General features: G+C 43.9%; 1 protein-coding gene across 1 annotated transcript in view; it reads right to left on the bottom strand.

Moving 5' to 3' along the window:
• The window catches only part of LOC126214894 (protein lifeguard 3-like), a 116390-nt gene that overhangs the window by 87023 nt on the left and 10089 nt on the right, over nt 1–19278 (bottom strand). Inside the window, exon 2 of the mRNA XM_049941538.1 lies at nt 8071–8297. Coding sequence (XP_049797495.1) covers nt 8071–8297 — 227 coding nt within the window. The remainder of the gene's footprint in view (nt 1–8070; nt 8298–19278) is intronic.

Here is a 19278-nt window from a genome sequence, read left to right as displayed (position 1 = left end):
ATGCAAAGTGATCTTCCCCGAGGTCGGCTTTTACTAGTTTTTCCATTTATCTCTGTAAAGAATTCGTGTTAGTATTTTGCAGCCGTGATTTATTAAACTGATAGTTCGGTAATTTTCAGACCTGTCAACACTTGCTATCTTTGGGAATTATTATATTCTTCTTGAAGTCTGAGGGTATTTCACCTGTCTCATGCATCTTGCTCACAAGATGGTAGAGTTTTGCTAGGGCTGGCTCCCGTTTCATCTTCATCCACATCCTCTTCCATTTCTATAATATTGTCCTCAAGAACATCGCCCTTATACAGACCCTCTATATACTCCTTCCACCTTTCTGCTTTCCCTTCTTTGCTTAGAACTGGCTTTCCAACTGAGCTCTTGATATTCATACAAAGCGTTCACTTTTCTCGAAAAGTCTCTTTAATTTTCCTGTAGGCAGTATCTATCTTACCCCTAGTGAGATAAGCCTCCACATCCTTACATTTGTCCTCTAGCCATCCCTGCTTAGCCATATTGATTTATAAAGGTGTTGGATGTCCTCCTGAGGGATACAGGGCTAAATTATATCCAATTGAAGCTTTAGATCGCCAAAATCCCGATCTGGTTGGAGGATCTTGCTCATAATGCTCCAAACGTTCTCAGTTAGGGAGAGACCCGGCGACCTTTGTGGAAAAGGTAGGATTTGGCAAGCACGAAGGCAAAGGGTAGAATCTCGTGCCGTTGTGGGCCGGCATTATTTTGCTGAAATGTAAGATCAGGATGGCTTGCCATGAAGGACAACAAAACGAGGAGTGGAATATCGTAGGCGTACCGCTGTGATATAAGGATGCTGCGGATGACATTCAAAGAAGTCCTGCTATCAAATGCTGTCCCTAGCTGTCGGGCTATGTGGCGGGCGACAATCAGGTTGGAATCACACCGCTGTCCAAGGCGTCTCCAGACAGGTCTTCGGTCTGGAATCTCACTGACTGTGGCGTAGTTGTCTTCAGTGATGAGTCCCGCTTCAAAATGAGCCCCGATGACCAGCGAAGACGCGTCTGGAGTCCGATTTCAGTCCCATTCGTATAATTCCTTCGTGGTGCGCCGTTTTTTGCTTTTACTTTTGAATGTTTTTGTCTTGTACACAAGCGGTAGTCTGGAAAGTTTCTTTTCTAGACTTCTACGAAAATATGCGTTCGTGGCACCCCTATAAGATGGTGAAAAATGTTGTTTCGAATTGCCAATCGATCCAGCCAATTTTGAGTCGCTAGCGCGTCATGAACTTTGTAGAGGTTTTCTCAGAAACGGTGGGGTATTGAGACAAAATATCTTAGAGTCTTCCATTTTGGGTTGTACACAAGGGGCCTGCCAAATATGAGCCGAATCTGTTGACTGTGTATGGGGCATTACCCTTGTCAGTTGTGGTTTAGTTATGACTCAAATTTGTCTGATTATTGATTTAGTCCCGGTTTTGGCTGATTATGATCGCTCGGTTGTCAGTGTATTAATCGGTTTTCATAATATTAATACGTGAAAAAGGAAACTGAAGTACCGATTTTTACTATTAATTACACATGGATGCCAAAGAAACTTATACAGTTCGGAATGCATTTTGCTATAGATGTGCACAAAGACAAAATTATGTCTGTACGCAGCCGTTAAGAAGCGTGAAAGGACGTAGCTGTCTCTATATTCGTAAGTCTGATGATACCGTCTCTATCATGCACTTAAATCTCCAATACGTGAACATCGACAAGTGAAGTGCCGCCAACTTCTGTCCTGTGTACCGATCAGGGCTGTATTGCTTCGTGAAATCGCATTCTACGGACGCCCATGTTGTAATGTTGCAGATGGTTCATTTGCGGTAACACACGCATAACGGGCAGCTACAATGCCGCAGCTGCTACTTCGTTGATGCTGCCAGCAGTGGGGAAACGAAATTGAGTAACGAAACCGTCGGAGGCAACAGAAGTTGTTTCTTAGCGTCTTTTTTTCCCTTACTTTCGTCTAAGGGCAAACAGGACTTGCTTTGTGTTCGTTTGGCGCTGTTTCCACAAAGTCTGAAGTGTTCTTAATTTTCAGTTTCTGTATTCTGGATAGCTGCGACTCCTCTTGTCACGCGGAAACTGTGTTTCAGGCTATGCCTCGAAGAAGGCCATGAACGGGTCGAACTGAAAGACTAAGAGCTAAAGAGACACAATTTTTGCGTAGATAAAGTAACAGGAATAACGTGGACGCCTATTGTTGTTTTAGAAGATATACTTAAATATGCACTGAACGTAACACGAAATAATTTTGAGAGCTATAATTGTAATCTCGTGAATTTACAGTCCCCACTTTGTAATGCAAATCATTTCGCACCTGATGTTACCTTACTCGATATCACGGCATTCACGTTGCATTGTCGCAAGTTAATTTTCCGCCGTTAACACAAAATTTATTTTTCAACGCACTGTATCAAGGAGCCGAAACAAGGCCTCTGGAGTAGATGTCATTCACTTCATACGCCGAAACAACTGAAGAGAAATCAATGAACTTTCTCAAGAATACTCGTAGCTACTGTATAATGCAGCATTTGCTAAGGGTCAGTTCTCAGGCTAAATTTTCAGTTTTACTTGGACTGTATCACTTTAAGAAAGATGACATTTCTTAACCCACGTCAGGTCCACTGACTCGGTTGGTCGAATTTTGACCACAGTCGATACTATCTGCAATGAACGCTTGAAGCATAGCCGTCTGCCAAGCGGGGTGAGGTGAGACAAGGGGGAGAGGGTACGACACGTCAGCCAACCCTGATGGTTCCGACCACTGGGTGCCACCGCCTTACATTCCAGCCTGTCTTCAAGAGTCCTGTGTTCAGTTAGGTGCCAGGCACCTTGGTTCGTCAGCAGCGGACACCAAACCAGTCGTAAGGTTGACTGCGCAGCGGAGACAACCGATTTGGGTCAGCAAGGGCTCCGTCGGCGCCAGCCTCTTTTATTTAGGCTGTATATCGCTCTAGATGGTGCTGTACTTTCGTTTTGAGTAATACTGTGGCGGCATGTTGAGTTGGGAGATATCATATTGGCCGAAGAATTTGACAGGGCACTGAACGACCTGAGCCGAAACAAGGCCTCTGGAGTAGATGTCATTCACTCAGAACTGCTGGTATCTTTGGAAGAGCCAGCCGTGACTAAACTATTGCTTCTGGTGTGCAAGTTGTATGAGAAAGGCGAAATACCCTCAGACTTCGAGAAGACAGTAATAATCCCAATTCTAAAGAAAGAGGGTACTGACATGTGTCAATATTACCACCCTAGCAGTTTAACAAGTATGGTTGCACGATACTGACACGAATTATTTACACAAGAATGGAAAAAGTGGTAGAAGTCGACATCAAGGAATATCAGTGTTGGTTCCGGAGAAATTTAGGAGCACACGACGCAATACTGACCCTATGACTTACCTTACAGGGTAGGTTAAGGAAAAGTCAAACCTACATTTATAGCATTTGCAGATTTCGAGAAAGATTTTAGCAATGGAATATACTCTTTAAATTTCTGAAGGAATTAGGAGTAAAGTACAGGGAGCGAAAGATTATTTACAACTTGCAAAGAAATCAGATGGCACTTACAAGAGTCAAAGGGCATGAAAGCAATGCACTGGTTGAGAAGGGATTAGATAGTACTATATGGATATGAGCTGCAGCCGTCTAGAACGAAATTAGAGTTGTATTAATACCTTCAGCTGCTGACAGATATCAACGGGGACAGGTGAAAACGTGTGCCACCGAGGGCACAGAGGATAGCGTGACTGCAGGGACTATCTCGCACACGCCTCCCACGTGACCCACATTCTCACCTTGTACGTCCACCCACTACATTCGTAGCGTCCCAAATGGTTCAAATGGCTCTGAGTACTATGGGACTTAACTGCTGTGGTCATCAGTCCCCTAGTACTTAGAACTACATAAAGCGAACTAACCTAAGGACATCACACACATCCATGCCCGAGGCAGGATTCGAACCTGCGATCGTAGCGATCGCGTGGTTCCAGACTGTAGCGCCTAGAACCGCTCGGCCACCCCGGCCGTCCGTAGCGTCCCACCCCAACCCACTCATTACTCGTGGAAGACATTCTTACCAAATCCCGTTAGAGTTCGGTGAATATGTGTGCATCCGCACAGAAGAAGAAGGTCATGGCCGGTATTACCAGAACTATATACTGTATGGATATGGTGTCTATTCTTTTGGACATGTCCACTGGGCTGGGGCGCTACGAATGTAGTGTGTGGACATGAAAGGTGAGAATGTGGGTCACGCGGGAGGTGTGCGCGAGATAGTCCCTGGAGTCGCACTATCCTCTGTGCCCTCCATGGCTCAGAGGCAAGAGATCCAGGGTTCGAGTCCCGGTCGGGGCACAAATCTTCACCTGTCCCCGTTGATATCTGTCAACGCCCGTCAGCAGCTGAAGGTATTAATACAATTCTAATTTCGGGATTAGATAGAGTTGTAGGCTATCCGCGATATTATTCAATCTGCACATTGAGCAATCATTAAATGAAATTAAATAAGAAGTTATACATGTAATTAAAGTTCAGGGATAAGAAATAAAAACTTCTAAGTTTACTGATGACATTGTAATTTTGTCAGAGACAAGAAAAGGACTCGGAAGTGCAGTTGAACGGAATGGACATTGTCTTGAAAGCAGAATATAACATGAACATCAACAAAAACTAATCAACTTAATGGAATGTAGTCGAGTTGAAGCAAGAGATGCCGAGGGAATTAGTTTAGGAAATGAGACGCTAAAAGCATTGGATAATGAGCTTTGTTATTTGGTCAGTAAAATAACGTGTCTTGGGCGAAGGAAATGATGTAGGGAGAAGAATAGGAAGGAGGGAAGATTGGAGTAAATACATACCTGAGCAACGCTGGGTACTCAGCTAGTGTGTAAAAACGATCTCGACTGCAACAGTCACATTTATTACAAGGGGGAGGAAACAGGGTGAAGTACGAAACAGGAGCAAAGAAGACGACAATGGCTACGTCACATGGTGGGAGAGTAATTCGCTTCTTGAAGATCCTGTACCTAGGAAATCACGGTTTCCTGGTCGGCGTTTCAGTCTAGTGATATATTTTAGAATCACATGAAACTATGCGTATTATTTATATTGTTTTTGTTATTGTGAGACTTCATATTATGTTTTGTGTGCCATTGGTAAATAATTTTAGTTCGGCGCAACTAAGTGCTATGAAATATATCAAAGCTATTCTGAAGCTATTTTTAAGTCTTCTGTTACAGAATTTTAAGGTGAATAAAAGTCTGCGTGTTTTTGAAACAAGTTACATAATGTGTGAACAGTGAAGCCATGCTTCATCGGTTGTGTACCGCCTTGCACCTTGAGTCGGGAAGTCTCCTACGATGGAACATGTGGTATTGGCAAATGAACTGAGCTTTTTGACTTATTACCAACTTTACCTGTCTGGAAAATGGAAACTTTGCTGTAGTTTTCAACAGCTTATATTTCGCAATATACTTAACTTGTAACAGGTATCTGTTAATACACTGTAGCGCCGAAGAAACTTGTATAGGCATATGTATTCAAATACAGAGATATGTAAACATACAGAATACGACTCTGCGGTCGGCAACGCATATAAAAGCGTCTAGCTCAGCTGTTAAATCGGTTACTGCTGCCACAATGGCAGGTTGTCAAGATTGAAGTGAGTGTCAACGTGGTGTTGCAGTCGGCGCACGAGCGATGCGACACAGCATCTCCGAGGTAGCGGATGAAGTGGGGATTTTCCTGTACGACCAATTCACGAGTGTACCGTGAATATCAGGAATCCGGTACAACATCAAATCTCCGACATCGCTGCGACCGGAAAAAGATCCTGCAAGAACAGACCAACGACGACTGGAGAGAATCGTTCAACGTGTCAGAAGGAGGAGGAGGACATTAGTGTTTAACGTCCCGTCGACAACGAGGTCATTAGAGACGGAGCGCAAGCTCGGGTGAGGGAAGGATGGGGAAGGAAATCGGCCGTGCCCTTTCAAAGGAACCATCCCGGCATTTGCCTGAAGCGATTTAGGGAAATCACGGAAAACCTAAATCAGGATGGCCGGAGACGGGATTGAACCGTCGTCCTCCCGAATGCGAGTCCAGTGTGCTAACCACTGCGCCACCTCGCTCGGTACGTGTCAGAAGTGCAACTCTTCCGCAAATTTCTGCACATTTCAGTGCTGGGCTATCAATAAGTGTCAGCGTGGAAGCCATTCAACGAAAAATCATCGATATGGGCTTTCGGAGCCGAAGGCCCACTCATGTACCCTTGATGACTGCACGACACAAAGCTTTACGCCTCGTCTGGACTCGTCAACACCGACATTGGACTGTCGACGACTGAAAACATGTTGCCTGGTCAGACGAGCCTCGTTTCAAATTGTATCGAGCGGATGGACGTGTACGGGTATGGAGACAACCTCATGAATCCATGGACCCTGCATGTCAGCAGGGAACTGTAATGGTGTGGGGTGGGTGCAGTTGGAGTGATATGGGACACTTGATGTGTCTAGATACGACTGTGAGAGAAGATACGTACGTAAGCATCCAGTCTGATCAGCTGCATCCATTCATGTCCATTGTGCATTTCGACGGACTTGGGCAATTCCAGCGGGACAATGTGACACCCCACACGTCCAAAATTGCTGCAGAGTGGCTCCAGCAACACTGTTCTGAGTTTAAACATTTCCGCTAGTCACCAAAATCCCCAGAGATGAACATTATTGGGTATATCTGGGATGCCTTGCAATGCTGTTCAGAAGAGATCTCCACCCCGTCGTAACAGATTTATGGGCAGCCCTGCAAGATTCAATTCCCTCCAGCACTACTCCAGACATTAGTCGAGTCCATGCCACATAGTGTTACGACACTTCTCCGTGCTCATGGGGGCCCTACACGATATTAGGCAGGTGTACCAGTTTCTTTGGCTCTTCACTGTATATCAGAGATATTCTGAAGCTTTTGTAAAGTCTTCTGTTACAGAATTTTAAGATGAGTAAAATTGTATGCGTTTTTGAAAGAAGTTACATAACTTGTGAACAGTGAAGCCATGCTTCATCGGTTGTGTGACACCTTGCACCTTGAGTCGGGAGGTCTTCTACGACAGAACATGTGATATTGGCAAACTTTCAAATGAACTGGGTTTCTTTGACATCTTGCCAATTTTACCTGTCTGGAAAATGAAAACTTTGTGTTAGTTTTCATTAGGTGGATTCAGATATCACAATATACTTATCTTGTAACTGATATTTGATAATATTTTTATTTAATTTGATTTCACATACTGCTAATTGGTATGCAGTAGAGTAATTATGTAACAGATAGACTTTCAAATAATTTATTGGCAAGATTTATTCGATTGCCACACTTTCAAATTTCAATTGCATATGTCTTCCTAGTTCCATAACCATGTTGTATTTCGGAACGTTTTTTCACACTTGGAAAAAACTCACTTTAGCTGGGTAATTTTTGTAATTTCAGAAAAAGACGTAGCAGACAAGAAAAATTCCGTCCGAACGAGCCCCGGAAGGCCCAACGGCACCGACAGACTGCCGTGTCGTCTTCAGCCGAAGGCGTCACTCGGATTCGGATACGGAGGGGCGTGTGGCCAGCACGCCGCTCTCCCGGTCGTTGTCAGCTTTCGTGCCGGAGCCGCTACTGCCGGCTGGCCCGCAAGGGCTGAGTGCACCCTGCTTGCTTGCAAATGGACCCGAGCGGTCACCCATCCGAGTGCTGACCGAGCCCGACAGCACTTAACTTCGGCGAGCAGCACATAAGACTAGAATTATTTGAGAATGGAATACGAAAATACATTAAATTTCTATTACAGGTCCAACTAGAATGTTCCAAGGTACAACACTCTCCCTACTTTCAGCTGGCTAACGTTTACTGAAACCAAAAGCAAATGATTGGCGGTCAAAGGCTTCCGACTTCTATCGATTCAGGACAACTTAACTGTAAACACAGTACGAGGTCTACGGATTTAAATATCTGGTAACGGGAGCTCGACTGAATGCCGGGAGACAAGCACACCTGGATGTGAGACTCACGTATACGACGGGGGTGGCGCCCGGCCTCTGTGCAGCCCGGCTTGAGTCACGGTCGCTCTCCTTTGCGGGATCGCCAGGAGGCACGGCGGCGGGGGCGGCGGAGGGTGCTTCCGATCCGCCTCCCACCTGCTGCTTGTCCGCCCCCGCGATGCCCGCGTCCCCAGCAGAAGGCGCTGCGGTCGGGGGCGGCTGTCGGCACGCTGGGGCGGCGTTCCGGGAGTCGCCCCCTGCGTCTGCGCTCTCGCTCTCGCTCTCTCCACTCTGCCGCGGCGTCTGCGTGTCAGCGTCGGCTGTGGGCGGACGGACAACCACCAGAGTCGTTTCCTTATTTACTCGTTCACTAACTGTTCCAGTGGCTCACTCTTGTCAAATGGGGAAAGAAGGAAAAGAGAAAGCAGACGTTTCTAACATGCATTGGAATTTGATATACGTCCTAATCTCCCTCCCCCTCCCCATTGTTTCTGTCCATCTCCTCCTTTTCTCTCTCTTTCTCCATGTCCTCCTCCTTCTTCCCCCGTCCCTCTCTCCATCACCTCCTCACCCTTCCTTTGTACATCTTCTCCTTCCTCCTCTCTCTCCATCTCCCTCCCTCACACGCTTTCCCTTTCTATGTCCATCTTCTCCTGCCTTCTCTCTCCATTTCCTGTTTCTATCTCGATTTTCTCCCACCACTCTCTCCATCGCCTCTTCTCCTTTTTCTCTGACACTGAGCTTGTTTATTGTTATTACCTAGTCATAGTATTCTAATGATAAGCCGTAAGTACAGCTTTCCTGTTTACTAAAATGTTTCACTATTACATTAAAATATGCAGCCAATGTATCTCCAACAGTAACGTGCAAAAGTTTGAGGTAAATCAGTCGAGTACTTATTGAGATTATTGGTAACAGTATTTCCCATTTCTATATTACAGAAATATTTATGTACTGTATATATTACACATACAGTACATAGCGTATCTATGACAGTATATTAAATGAAGTATTGTGTAAAAATTTAATCAGCCAAGAACTTCTCGAGATTTTTAATAATAACTTTCCCCCTATATGCATTACATATTTATTTACATAATAAAAATGGGTCGTAAAAACACGTGCGCTTTCCAATGCACGGCGAAGAACTTAGGAAGATTTACGACTTTGAACAAACGAACGTTTACATTTTTATTTTCATAAAAGTAAATGTTCGTGTGTTCAGAATCCACTACTGTGATTTGCCTTTCTGCCTCCAAATGGCAGGAATTTACAGTAAGCAGAAACTAGCTTGTATATCCACATGCACTGGAGTTCGGTATCTTTTTCCTATATACAGTGCTTTGTCTGTTCTGAGTGCTTGATGATGCTGCTGAAGCTCTTAGCACACGGAAGATATATTCAGGCCTCTGGTACTGTTTTTAAGGTAAGTGATTAATATCGTTGCTCTGTTTATGTGATTAATATCGTTGCTCTACAGGATGGTCCATTGATAGTGACCGGGCCAAATATCTCACGAAATAAACGTCAAACGAAAAAACTACAAAGAACGAAACTTGTCTAGCTTGACGGGGGAAACCAGATGGAGCTATGGTTGGCCCGCTAGATGGCGCTGCCATACATCAAACGGATATCAACTGCGATTTTAAAATAGGAACCCCCATTTTTATTACATATTCGTGCAGTACGTAAAGAAATATGAATGTTTTAGTTGGACCACTTTTGTCTACCTTCTATATCCTCTCTGCTTCGGCTATCATCAGTTATTGTGCTGCCAAATAGCAAAACTCATCTACTACATTTAGTGTCTCATTTCCTAATGTAAATTCTCTCAGCATCACTTGATTCTACTACATTCCATTGTATCTGTTCTGCTTTTATTGGTGTTCATTTTATATCCTCCTTTCAAGACACTGTCCATTCCGTTCAACTGCTCTTCCAAGTCCTTTGCTGTCTCTGACAGAATTACATGTATTTTAATTCCTACTCCTAATTTTTCTTTGTTTCCTTTACTGCTTGCTCAATACACAGATTGAACAACATCGCGGATATGCTAGAACACTGTCTATCTCCCTTTTCAACCACAGCTTCTCTTTCACGCCCCTCGACTCTTATAACTGCCGTCTGGTTTCTGTACAAGCTGTAGATAGTCTTTCGCTGCCTGTATTTTACCCCTGCTACCTACAGAATTTCAAAGACAGTATTCCAGCCAACATCGTCAAAAGCTTTCTCTAAGTCTACAAATGCTGTAAATGTAAGTTAGCCTTTCCCTTAACCTTTCTTCTATATTAAGTCGTAGGGTCAGTACTGCCTCGCATGTTCCTACATTTCTCTGGAATGCAAACTGATCTTTCCCGAGCCCGGCTGCTACCACTTTTTCCATTCTTCTGTAAAGAAAGCGTCTTAGTATTTTGAACCATGACTTATTAAAGTGATAGTTCGGTAATTTCACAGCTGTCAGCAACTGCTTTCTTCTTGCAGTCTCATACATCTTCCACACCACATGGAAGAGTTTTATCACGGCTGGCTCTTCCAAGGCCACCAGTACTTCTGACGGAACATCGTCTCCCCGGGGGCTCGTTTCTACTTATATCGTTCAGAGCTTTGTCAAATTCTTCTCGCGTATTCATCTACGTCCACTTCCCTGTCTATATTATTGCTTTCAATTTCATCTCCCTTGCATAGACCTTCAGTACACCCCTTCCATCTTTTAGGTTTACCATCTTTGCTCAGGACTGTTTTTCCATCTGAGCTCTTGATAATCACACAGCTGCTTGTATTTTCCCCAAAGGCCTCTTTAATCTTCCTCTAGGCCGTGTCTATCTTTTACCTAGTGAAATATGCTTCGAAATCCTTAGTCCCCTAGCAACTCCTGCTTAGCAATTTTACACTTCCTATCAGCCTCATTTTTAAACGTTTGTATTCCCTTTCGCCTGCTTCATTTGCTACATTTTCAAATTTCCTTCTTTCTCCAATTAAATTCAGTATATGTTGTGTTATACAAGGATTTGTACTAGGACTTGTCTTTTTACCTATTTGATCCTGTCCTGTTTTCACTATTTCATCTCTTAAAGCTACCCATTCGTCTTCTACTGCATTCCTTTCCCTTTTCTTGTCAACCGTTACCTGAAGCTTCCTCCGAAACTCTCAACAACCTCTGGCTTTTTCAACTTATCCAGGTCCCTTCTCTCCTTAATTTCCTACCTTTTTCCAGTTTCTTTAATTTTAATATGCAGTTCTTAACCAGTAGATTGTAGTCATAGTCCATACCTGCCTCTGGAAAAGTCTTACTATTTACAATCTGTTTCCTAAATCTCTGTCTAACCATTATATAATCAATCTTAACCTTTTGGTATCTTCAAGTCTCTTCCACGTATACAACCTTCTTTTATGATTCTTAAACCAACTGTTAACTGTAATTATGCTCAGTGCAAAATTTTACCAGGCGGCTTCCTCTTTCATTCCCTTCCCCAAGTCCATATTCACCTACTATTTCTCCTTCTATTCCTTTTCCTACTATTATCGAATCCAATTCCCCATCAAAATTAAATTTTCGTGTTCTTCAAGTATCTGAATAAATTCTTTTATCTCATCATACATTTCTTCATCATCTGCGGAGGTAGTTAGGGTGTAAACTTGCGCTACTGTGTGGGCTTCGTGAGTATTTTGGCTACAATAACGCATTCATTATGCTGTTAGTAGTAGCTAAGCTACATTCCTATTTTCTTACTCATTATTTAACACAGTCCTGCATTACCCCTATTTGACTTTGTATTTATAATCCTGCTTTGACCTGGCCACAAGTCCTGTTCCTTCTGCACCGAACTTCATTAATTCCGGCTATACCTAATTTCAACCTATTCATTTCCTTTTTTAAATGTTCTAAGCTACCTGCCCTATTAAGGTACCTAACTCTCCACGCTCCGATCTGTAGGATGCAAGATTTGTTTCTCCTGATCACGACGTCCTCCTGCGTAGTTCCCGCCCGGAGATCCGAATGGGGAACTATTTTACCGCCGGAATATTTTACCCAAGAGGACGCCATCATTTAACCATATAGTAGAGCTGCATGTCCTCGGGAAAAATTACGACTGTAGTTTCCCCTTGCTTTCAGCCATCCGCAGTACCAGCAAAGGGATGCTATTATTGTTGATATTAGAAGGCCAGATTAATAAATCATTAACACTGTTGTCCCTGCAACTAGTGAAAAGGCTGCTGCTCCTCTTCAGGAACCACACGTTTGTCTGGCCTCTCAACAGATCCCCCTTCGCTGTGGTTGTACGCACGGTACGGCTGTCTGTATCGCTGAGGCACGGAAGTCATCCCACGAACGGCAAGTTTTATGTTTCACGGGGGAGATTTATTCTAGTATTATTCAATAAATATCAGTGCAGTGTATGATTAACACCCATTATCGTCACAGAATAGACAATGGCGGATATTGCAAAACACTTTTTACAAGCCTTATAATGGTAACTCTTTTACTTTCGATGTAATTAAGGTGTATAAATAAAAAAACAGTCATTTGACTGTGCTACACATATAACATGTTTTCGGGGCAAGAGAATAGCATATTAATATTACAATGAACCACCACAGTTAAACAGTGGTACAACACATTTTGAAGGGATGTATTTAGAGTCAGACAAGAGGTCCCAGCGTGTCGTATGAAGGTGTTGTAAACAAAGTATTCCATATTTTGAGACTTGGTAGTATGAACCAAAACAAGAGATAAATGTCCCGGAAACATTGGTTCTGAAATGCACACCTTGAGAGGTACGAGCACATGTTCATCTTCGGTATCGTAAAACACATCACCTCTACTGCAATCTTTTTGCTATTGTGAACGAAGACATATTCCTCTGCTAGTGTCCATGATAGGGCATGAAGTAAACGTCTGTTAGTGTTACAGTTCTGAGTAAGTGCAGCGCTTACATTACTTGTAACGTAACCACTTTGCGTTTTGATGAAGATGTGAAATGCTTACCTCTCTAAATACGGAATAATTTTTTTATCCTGTGTATATCGTTGAATATGTTGAAAATTGTGTGACAGAATGACAACATACAAATATTGTTAAAGTACTTGAAGTCGAAGACTCACACTGAATAGATACGGTAGTGTGTCCACACCCTTGTGGGGGCTTAATTTTAACACAAAATCGCCGCGATACAGTCCGTGAGACTTGCACAAGTTGTAATTTCCTTAGAATGGTTAGGCATTCACCATTCACCGGAGATGAGAAACTTACTTGTGTTTATTATTCTTTTTCTAGAGCGATACGACAGTTAAAACACATAACGACCTTCCCCCTACAAAAGTTACCGCCCTATCCACAGAACTTGATTTGTAGTAAAACTTCGGTCCTAGTGGAGGACGCAGACGGATATTAACAAATCGGGAAAGATGACGAAATTCTGCGAATTGCACTGGCCTGGCATGAGGTGAAGGTGAATTGTAAAAGTTGTGGAAAACAGCGTACGTAATTACAATGAAAAAGCATAACACATCAAAGATGCAAAACAGGAAGTAAAATGTAAGGAGAATGCGATTTTCACTCTGCAGCGGAGTGTGAGCTTCTGTAAAGTTTGGAAGGTAGGAGACGAAGTACTGGCAGAAGTAAAGCTGTGAGGACAGGGCGTGAGTCGTGCTTGGGTAGCTCAGTTGGTAGAGCACTTGCCCGCGATAGGCAAAGATCCCGCGTTCGAATCTCGGTCCAGCACACAGTTTTAATCTGCCAGAAAGTTACAGTAAAATGTAAGTTCAGGACGTAAACTACTACTACTTTTGGATAACCAAACTAAACTAAACTCCTTGCGAACAGGCCATGGAAGGCCCAAAGGCACCGACCGGCCGCCGTGTCATCCTCAGCCCACAGGCGTCACTGGATGAGGATATGGAGGGGCATGTGGTAAGCACACCGCGCTCTCCCGCCCGTATGCCAGTTTACGAGACCGGAGCCGCTGCTTCTCAATTATCTATCTCCTCAGTTTGCCTCACTAGGGCTGAGTGCACCTCGCTCGCCAACAGCGCTCGGCAGAACGGATAGTCACCCATCCAAGTACAGGCCCAGACCGATAGCGCTTAACTTCGGTGATCTGACGGCACCCGGTGTTGCCAATGCGGCAAGGCCGTTGGCACTTTTGGGTAAAGTAAGTCAAAATTAATAACTTTCTAAGCAAATTCTTCCGACTGCTTTTCAGATGACATGTTGACAAAACAGATTAAGGGATACAGCAAGCAGACCTGTGCAAATTCATTTTCACAATTAATTTCGTATGAGCAGTCAAGACGAAATACAAATTGGACACTTTTTAGGATTAAAATACACTGCACAACAAAATTAGAGGATCACTTTTTCGAAACTTCGTAACTGCCTCCCATTGCGACGTGTAAGGTTCAAATTTGGGTCAAAGGTGCCCACAACCTTGCTCTGTAATGGTGCAGAGGCCTTCCGCCCTACGAAATCGCCCTCGGGCTCGGCGACGCTTCAGACAGCGAGGTGTCAACGCATGCGAAAGAGAGGCAAGAACTCAGAAGTTCAGTTAAGGTGTAAGGGGGGTAATGATGTCACACTAGCTTTTTTGTCACATTGGAACCAAATTTCACTACAATTCTGCCCAAAGCCAGCGTGGACGAGTCATACGATGAGAAAATTGTCACTCCCCATCTCACCAAGGTTTCACCCTCTCTGTTGCCAGTCTTGCAGTGGAGGTCAGACACGCGATACCCAGACTTCAAATCACGCGGTTTTCCTATGAGCGGCCGATGAAAGCATTTCAGATACCCACATCTCAGAATCGACACGAAGGTGGCATAAAGGGCATCAATGAAACGACCCCTTCCATTGGGCGTTGATTCCCAAAGACGTCGCGGTCGAAAACGACATTTCTGATGAGCGACAGACCGAACCTCTTGGCAATGTTCGATACTGCCGCCACCACCCGGGCGATGAAAAACTATTCTGACATTGTGGGCCAGCAACCCCAGTGATTGTGATCTGATCCCTTTGGATGTAGTGCGACCGCAATTTTCTCTGTTGTGTTCTGGGTAGGATCACTATGGACCGTTCAAAACCATTCGACGAAATTCGAACGTGATTCGCAGCATCAAATGATGTTTATGCTTTTTCAGCCCTCCTATATCGCGCTCTCATGTGCCGTGATCATTGAAGGGATGCGAGGCAGGGGGCGGGTAGGGGGGAGGGGCGGCAGGGAGGGAGGTGGGAGAAGGTGCATCATTGAGTTTGACATGCTCGTGAAAAAAACCTTCCAATTCAGCAAGACAGTCGATGCCTCCCTCCGCCAAGACAGTCGATGCCTCCCTCCGCCCACACACCTTTATTGAGCACGTTACAAATGCGCCTGTCAGAGAGTTTGATATCTATTCCGCCTAGCGGCTGCTTTAGTGCTTGACGAAAGACAATCGGTTCGGCACCCCTTTTATGTGTTTGGGAGACAATTACGGGGTTTCAAAAAAGTGAAAAACAACCATGAATTACGTATAACATTTTCACAGAAATGAATCGAGGTCCACAGAACTGATACATAGATGTATCATACGTTTAGATGTGATCAGCTGAAAATAAAAAAGAAGTACGTTAGGTTTTGCAGGAGACGGAATGTAAAAAGCCCTAATTCGGAAAAAAACTAGTCTTTCGTGCATGGAACGAGAAGAAATATTGAGACGTTGTGAAATAATGAGGAACCCTCTGCTTCGCAGTTGAAAGTAGTTTTCTTAATATAATTGAAAATGTGAATGTGGAAGTGAAGGAGAAATGTCACCGAAGCACATCGGCGATGCTGGTGACTGGGCTTTCAGCCGTAGGAAGAATTCTGACTTCGCCCCAGTCGGGAGACTTCGTGCAGTGCATCGTTCCGCGGGACATCAGTTTACGTTCTTCCGAGGTGAGCAACAACTGTTTCATAACAACATTACTGGAATACTTTATTCAAATTTCAGAGCAAACAAACGAACACAATGAAGATATCAACATTTTCATATTTGAGTGCGCACCAGAAAACTGCATATACACGAAATTCGTTGGGATGACAGTAATAAAAAATGTAAATTGTAATAAGGACACAGAATACGTAAGTGGAAAACTTACCTCAGAGCTATATATCCTGCACGAACTCAACAACCTAAAAGATGCGAGCAGTGTGAAAACGACATACTATACAACATTTCATTCTACATGAAATTATGGATAATTTTGTGAGAGATCCCTCAAAATAAATGGTAATAGAGTTTTCAGGATGAGTTTCCAGTCTGCAGTGCAGTGTACGCTGATCTGACACTTCCTGGCAGATTAAAACTGTGTGCCAGAGTAGGGGTCAACTTGTGACATTTGTCTTTCACGGTCAGGTTCTCTACTGACAGTACCCAAGGCGTTGCCTGAGCCGTATCTCGGCTGCATCCTTTCTTCCAGGAGTGCTAGCGCTCCTAATGAAGCAGGAGAACTGTGAAATTTGGAAGGAAGGAAACCAGGTACTGGCGGAAGTAGAGCTGTGAGGGCGGCGGGTCGTGAGCCGTGCTCGGGTAGCTCAGTCGGTGGAGCACTCACACGCGAATGGCAGAGATCCCGAGTGACGGTGTCGTACACAGCTTTGATCTGCCAGGAAGTTGCGGCAGTAGAGTATTCAGAATGCAGAAAAGAGCAATGAGGATGATAGCCAACCTTAAATGGAGAAAAGTATGTAGCTAGGCCAGCATTAATGATACTGACGCTGCCGTACACATACAAACATGAACTGCTGTTCTGGACAGAATTCAGATATGTTTCTGAGACTCAAGACCTGGCGCCACGATACAAGGAAACGGATCTTCTTCCATGAGCTCAGACACGACACAGCGAATTCAAATCAAAGCCATCCTCTGCTGGTCGAAGAGTCCTAGAAAAACTGCATCCAAACGTGGCTGAGGTAAACAATAAAAATATTTTCAAAAAAATCTCTAGAAATAATTTTCGAAGAAAACTGTTGCTAGAGTGTAAAAATTCCTGTGTCACTACCGTGTAAGACAAATTGCAATGTAATATTGTACTCAAAACGAGATGTAACTTACATAAAAAATATGTTCTTCGAAGAGAGAGTGTCTGCCAAAGCATGTAGAAAAACATATAAGGGGTAGGGTTGTACTTTGAGACTAGTGTATCCGGTAACACTCTGGTCGTTTTTCCGACCTAGTAAATGATTTTAGAATTATATGACGTAATTCGTCCTAGAGACCACCATAAGCAGTTTCTGCATTTCGTACTGCTTTTGTTGTGAGACATGAGGTTGTGTTTTGTGTAGCAGTTGCAATAATTTAAGTTCCACACATTTAAGTGCTGTGTAATACGAGGGATGTTCAAAAAAATGCGGAACGTTCGTGTTTTCGCGCCAATGGTGTGTTGGAGCCAAATGAGGTTGGCATCCCTGCTCACGCCTGTGTTTAATGTGTAACTGCCAGATGTTTCATTCTTGTATGTCTGTTCGTTATTGTTCAATGCTGTATTGAGTAGAACGTTGTGTTGCACAGTTTGCGAATTTCGAGATGGTAGAGTTAGAGGAGCAACACGTCTGCATTAAATGTGGCTTGAAACTCAATAAAACTTTTACAGAGACACACCAAATGATGCAGGAAGCCTACGGCGACGAGTGCTTTAGCCGTACTCGGTGTTGCTTATCACTCACACGGTTTAAAAATTGCCGGGCGGAAGTTAAAGATGACCCTCGCCCTTCGACGTCTACCGACGACGTTCGTGTCAGGAACGTCAACGAAATTGTGTGTGCCCATCGAAGACTGACCGTCCGAGAGATTGCGAGAGAACCTTACATTTCATTTGGATCATGTCATGATCTTGAGAAAGCATCTTGGAAAGCATCGTGTTGCCGCAGAGTTCGTCCCACGGCTCATCAGTCAAGACCAGAAAGATATTCGCTTCCCAATCTGTGAAGAGCTTTTGCATCGCGCAAATGAGAACAAGATGTTCCTTACGAGAATCATAACTGGTGACGAGACGTGGGTCTACGGTCATGGTGGTGAGAACGAGGTTCAGTCGGGGAAGGTTCTCCAATACCAAAAAAAGCTCGTCAGGTCAGGTCAAACGTCAAAGCCATGCTGATACTTTTCTATGACTTTGAAGGATTAGTTCATCATGAATTCGTGCCACACGGACAAACTGTTAATTGATGGTACCATCGGGACCATCTTGCGACAGCTGGCCGGAGTGGCCGAGCGGTTCTAGGCGCTACAGTCTGGGGAGACGCCTGGGAGAAAATGTGAGAAGTAAACGACCGGAAATGTGGCGTGACAATTGATGGCTCTTGCATCACGATAACGCACCCGCACATTCATCACCTTTGGTGCGTGAGTACTGGAAAAAAAAAAAAAAATTAACTGTGCTGCCTCATCCTCCGTACTCTCCAGACCTGGCCACTGCGGACGTTTATTTCTAAACTGGAAACCTCGTTCAAAGGGCGAATATTTACAATTATAGGCGAGATCAAACAAAATTCGCAGACGGCGCTTCGCGTGATCCAGCAAAAGGCGTACCGAGACTGCTTCCGGAAGTGAAAACGGCGTTGGGGGGCGGTGTATCAATTGTGGAGGAGACTATGCACAATAAGTAGAAAAAAATTTCTCGATAAAGTGTCGTAATTTTTTGAACAGATGTTTCATATTAAACCCATTTGGAAAGTACTGTTAATTTTTGAACTACGGTATTTTATGACAAGTAAAATTCTACATATTTTTTGAACTTGTTACGTCACATGTGGACGGATAAGCCTTACTTCGTCGGTTGTGCACCATCTTGTATCTTGAAACGGAAGAAGATCTTTCACTGTGGAACATCTAATACTTACAAATTAACTGAGAATCTTGTATGTCTTATGAACTTTACCTGTCTCGAAACTGAAAATTTCTGTTAGTTTCCAGTAGCTTCGTTTCAACGTGTTTAACTCGTAGCTGGTTTTTGTTAATAACCGTAAAAAATACTCAGGGGTTAAGTCTCAGACACGTTATGACTGGCAGGTAGTGCTTAACAAAGGTTCAAAATGGCTCTGAGCACTATGGGACTTAACATCTGAGGTCATCAGTCCCCTAGAACTTAGAACTACTTAAACCTAACTAACCTAAGGACATCACACACATCCATGCCCGAGGCAGGATTCGAACCTGCGACCGTAGCTGCAGCGCGGTTCCGGACTGAAGCGCCTAGAACCGCTCGGCCACACCAGCCGGCACACACAC

Source organism: Schistocerca nitens, chromosome 12 (assembly GCF_023898315.1).
Source record: "Schistocerca nitens isolate TAMUIC-IGC-003100 chromosome 12, iqSchNite1.1, whole genome shotgun sequence".
NCBI classification, from domain to species: Eukaryota; Metazoa; Arthropoda; class Insecta; order Orthoptera; family Acrididae; genus Schistocerca; species Schistocerca nitens.
The sequence above is the reverse complement of the archived record's forward strand: the minus strand, read 5'-3'. Positions and strand labels throughout refer to the sequence as shown.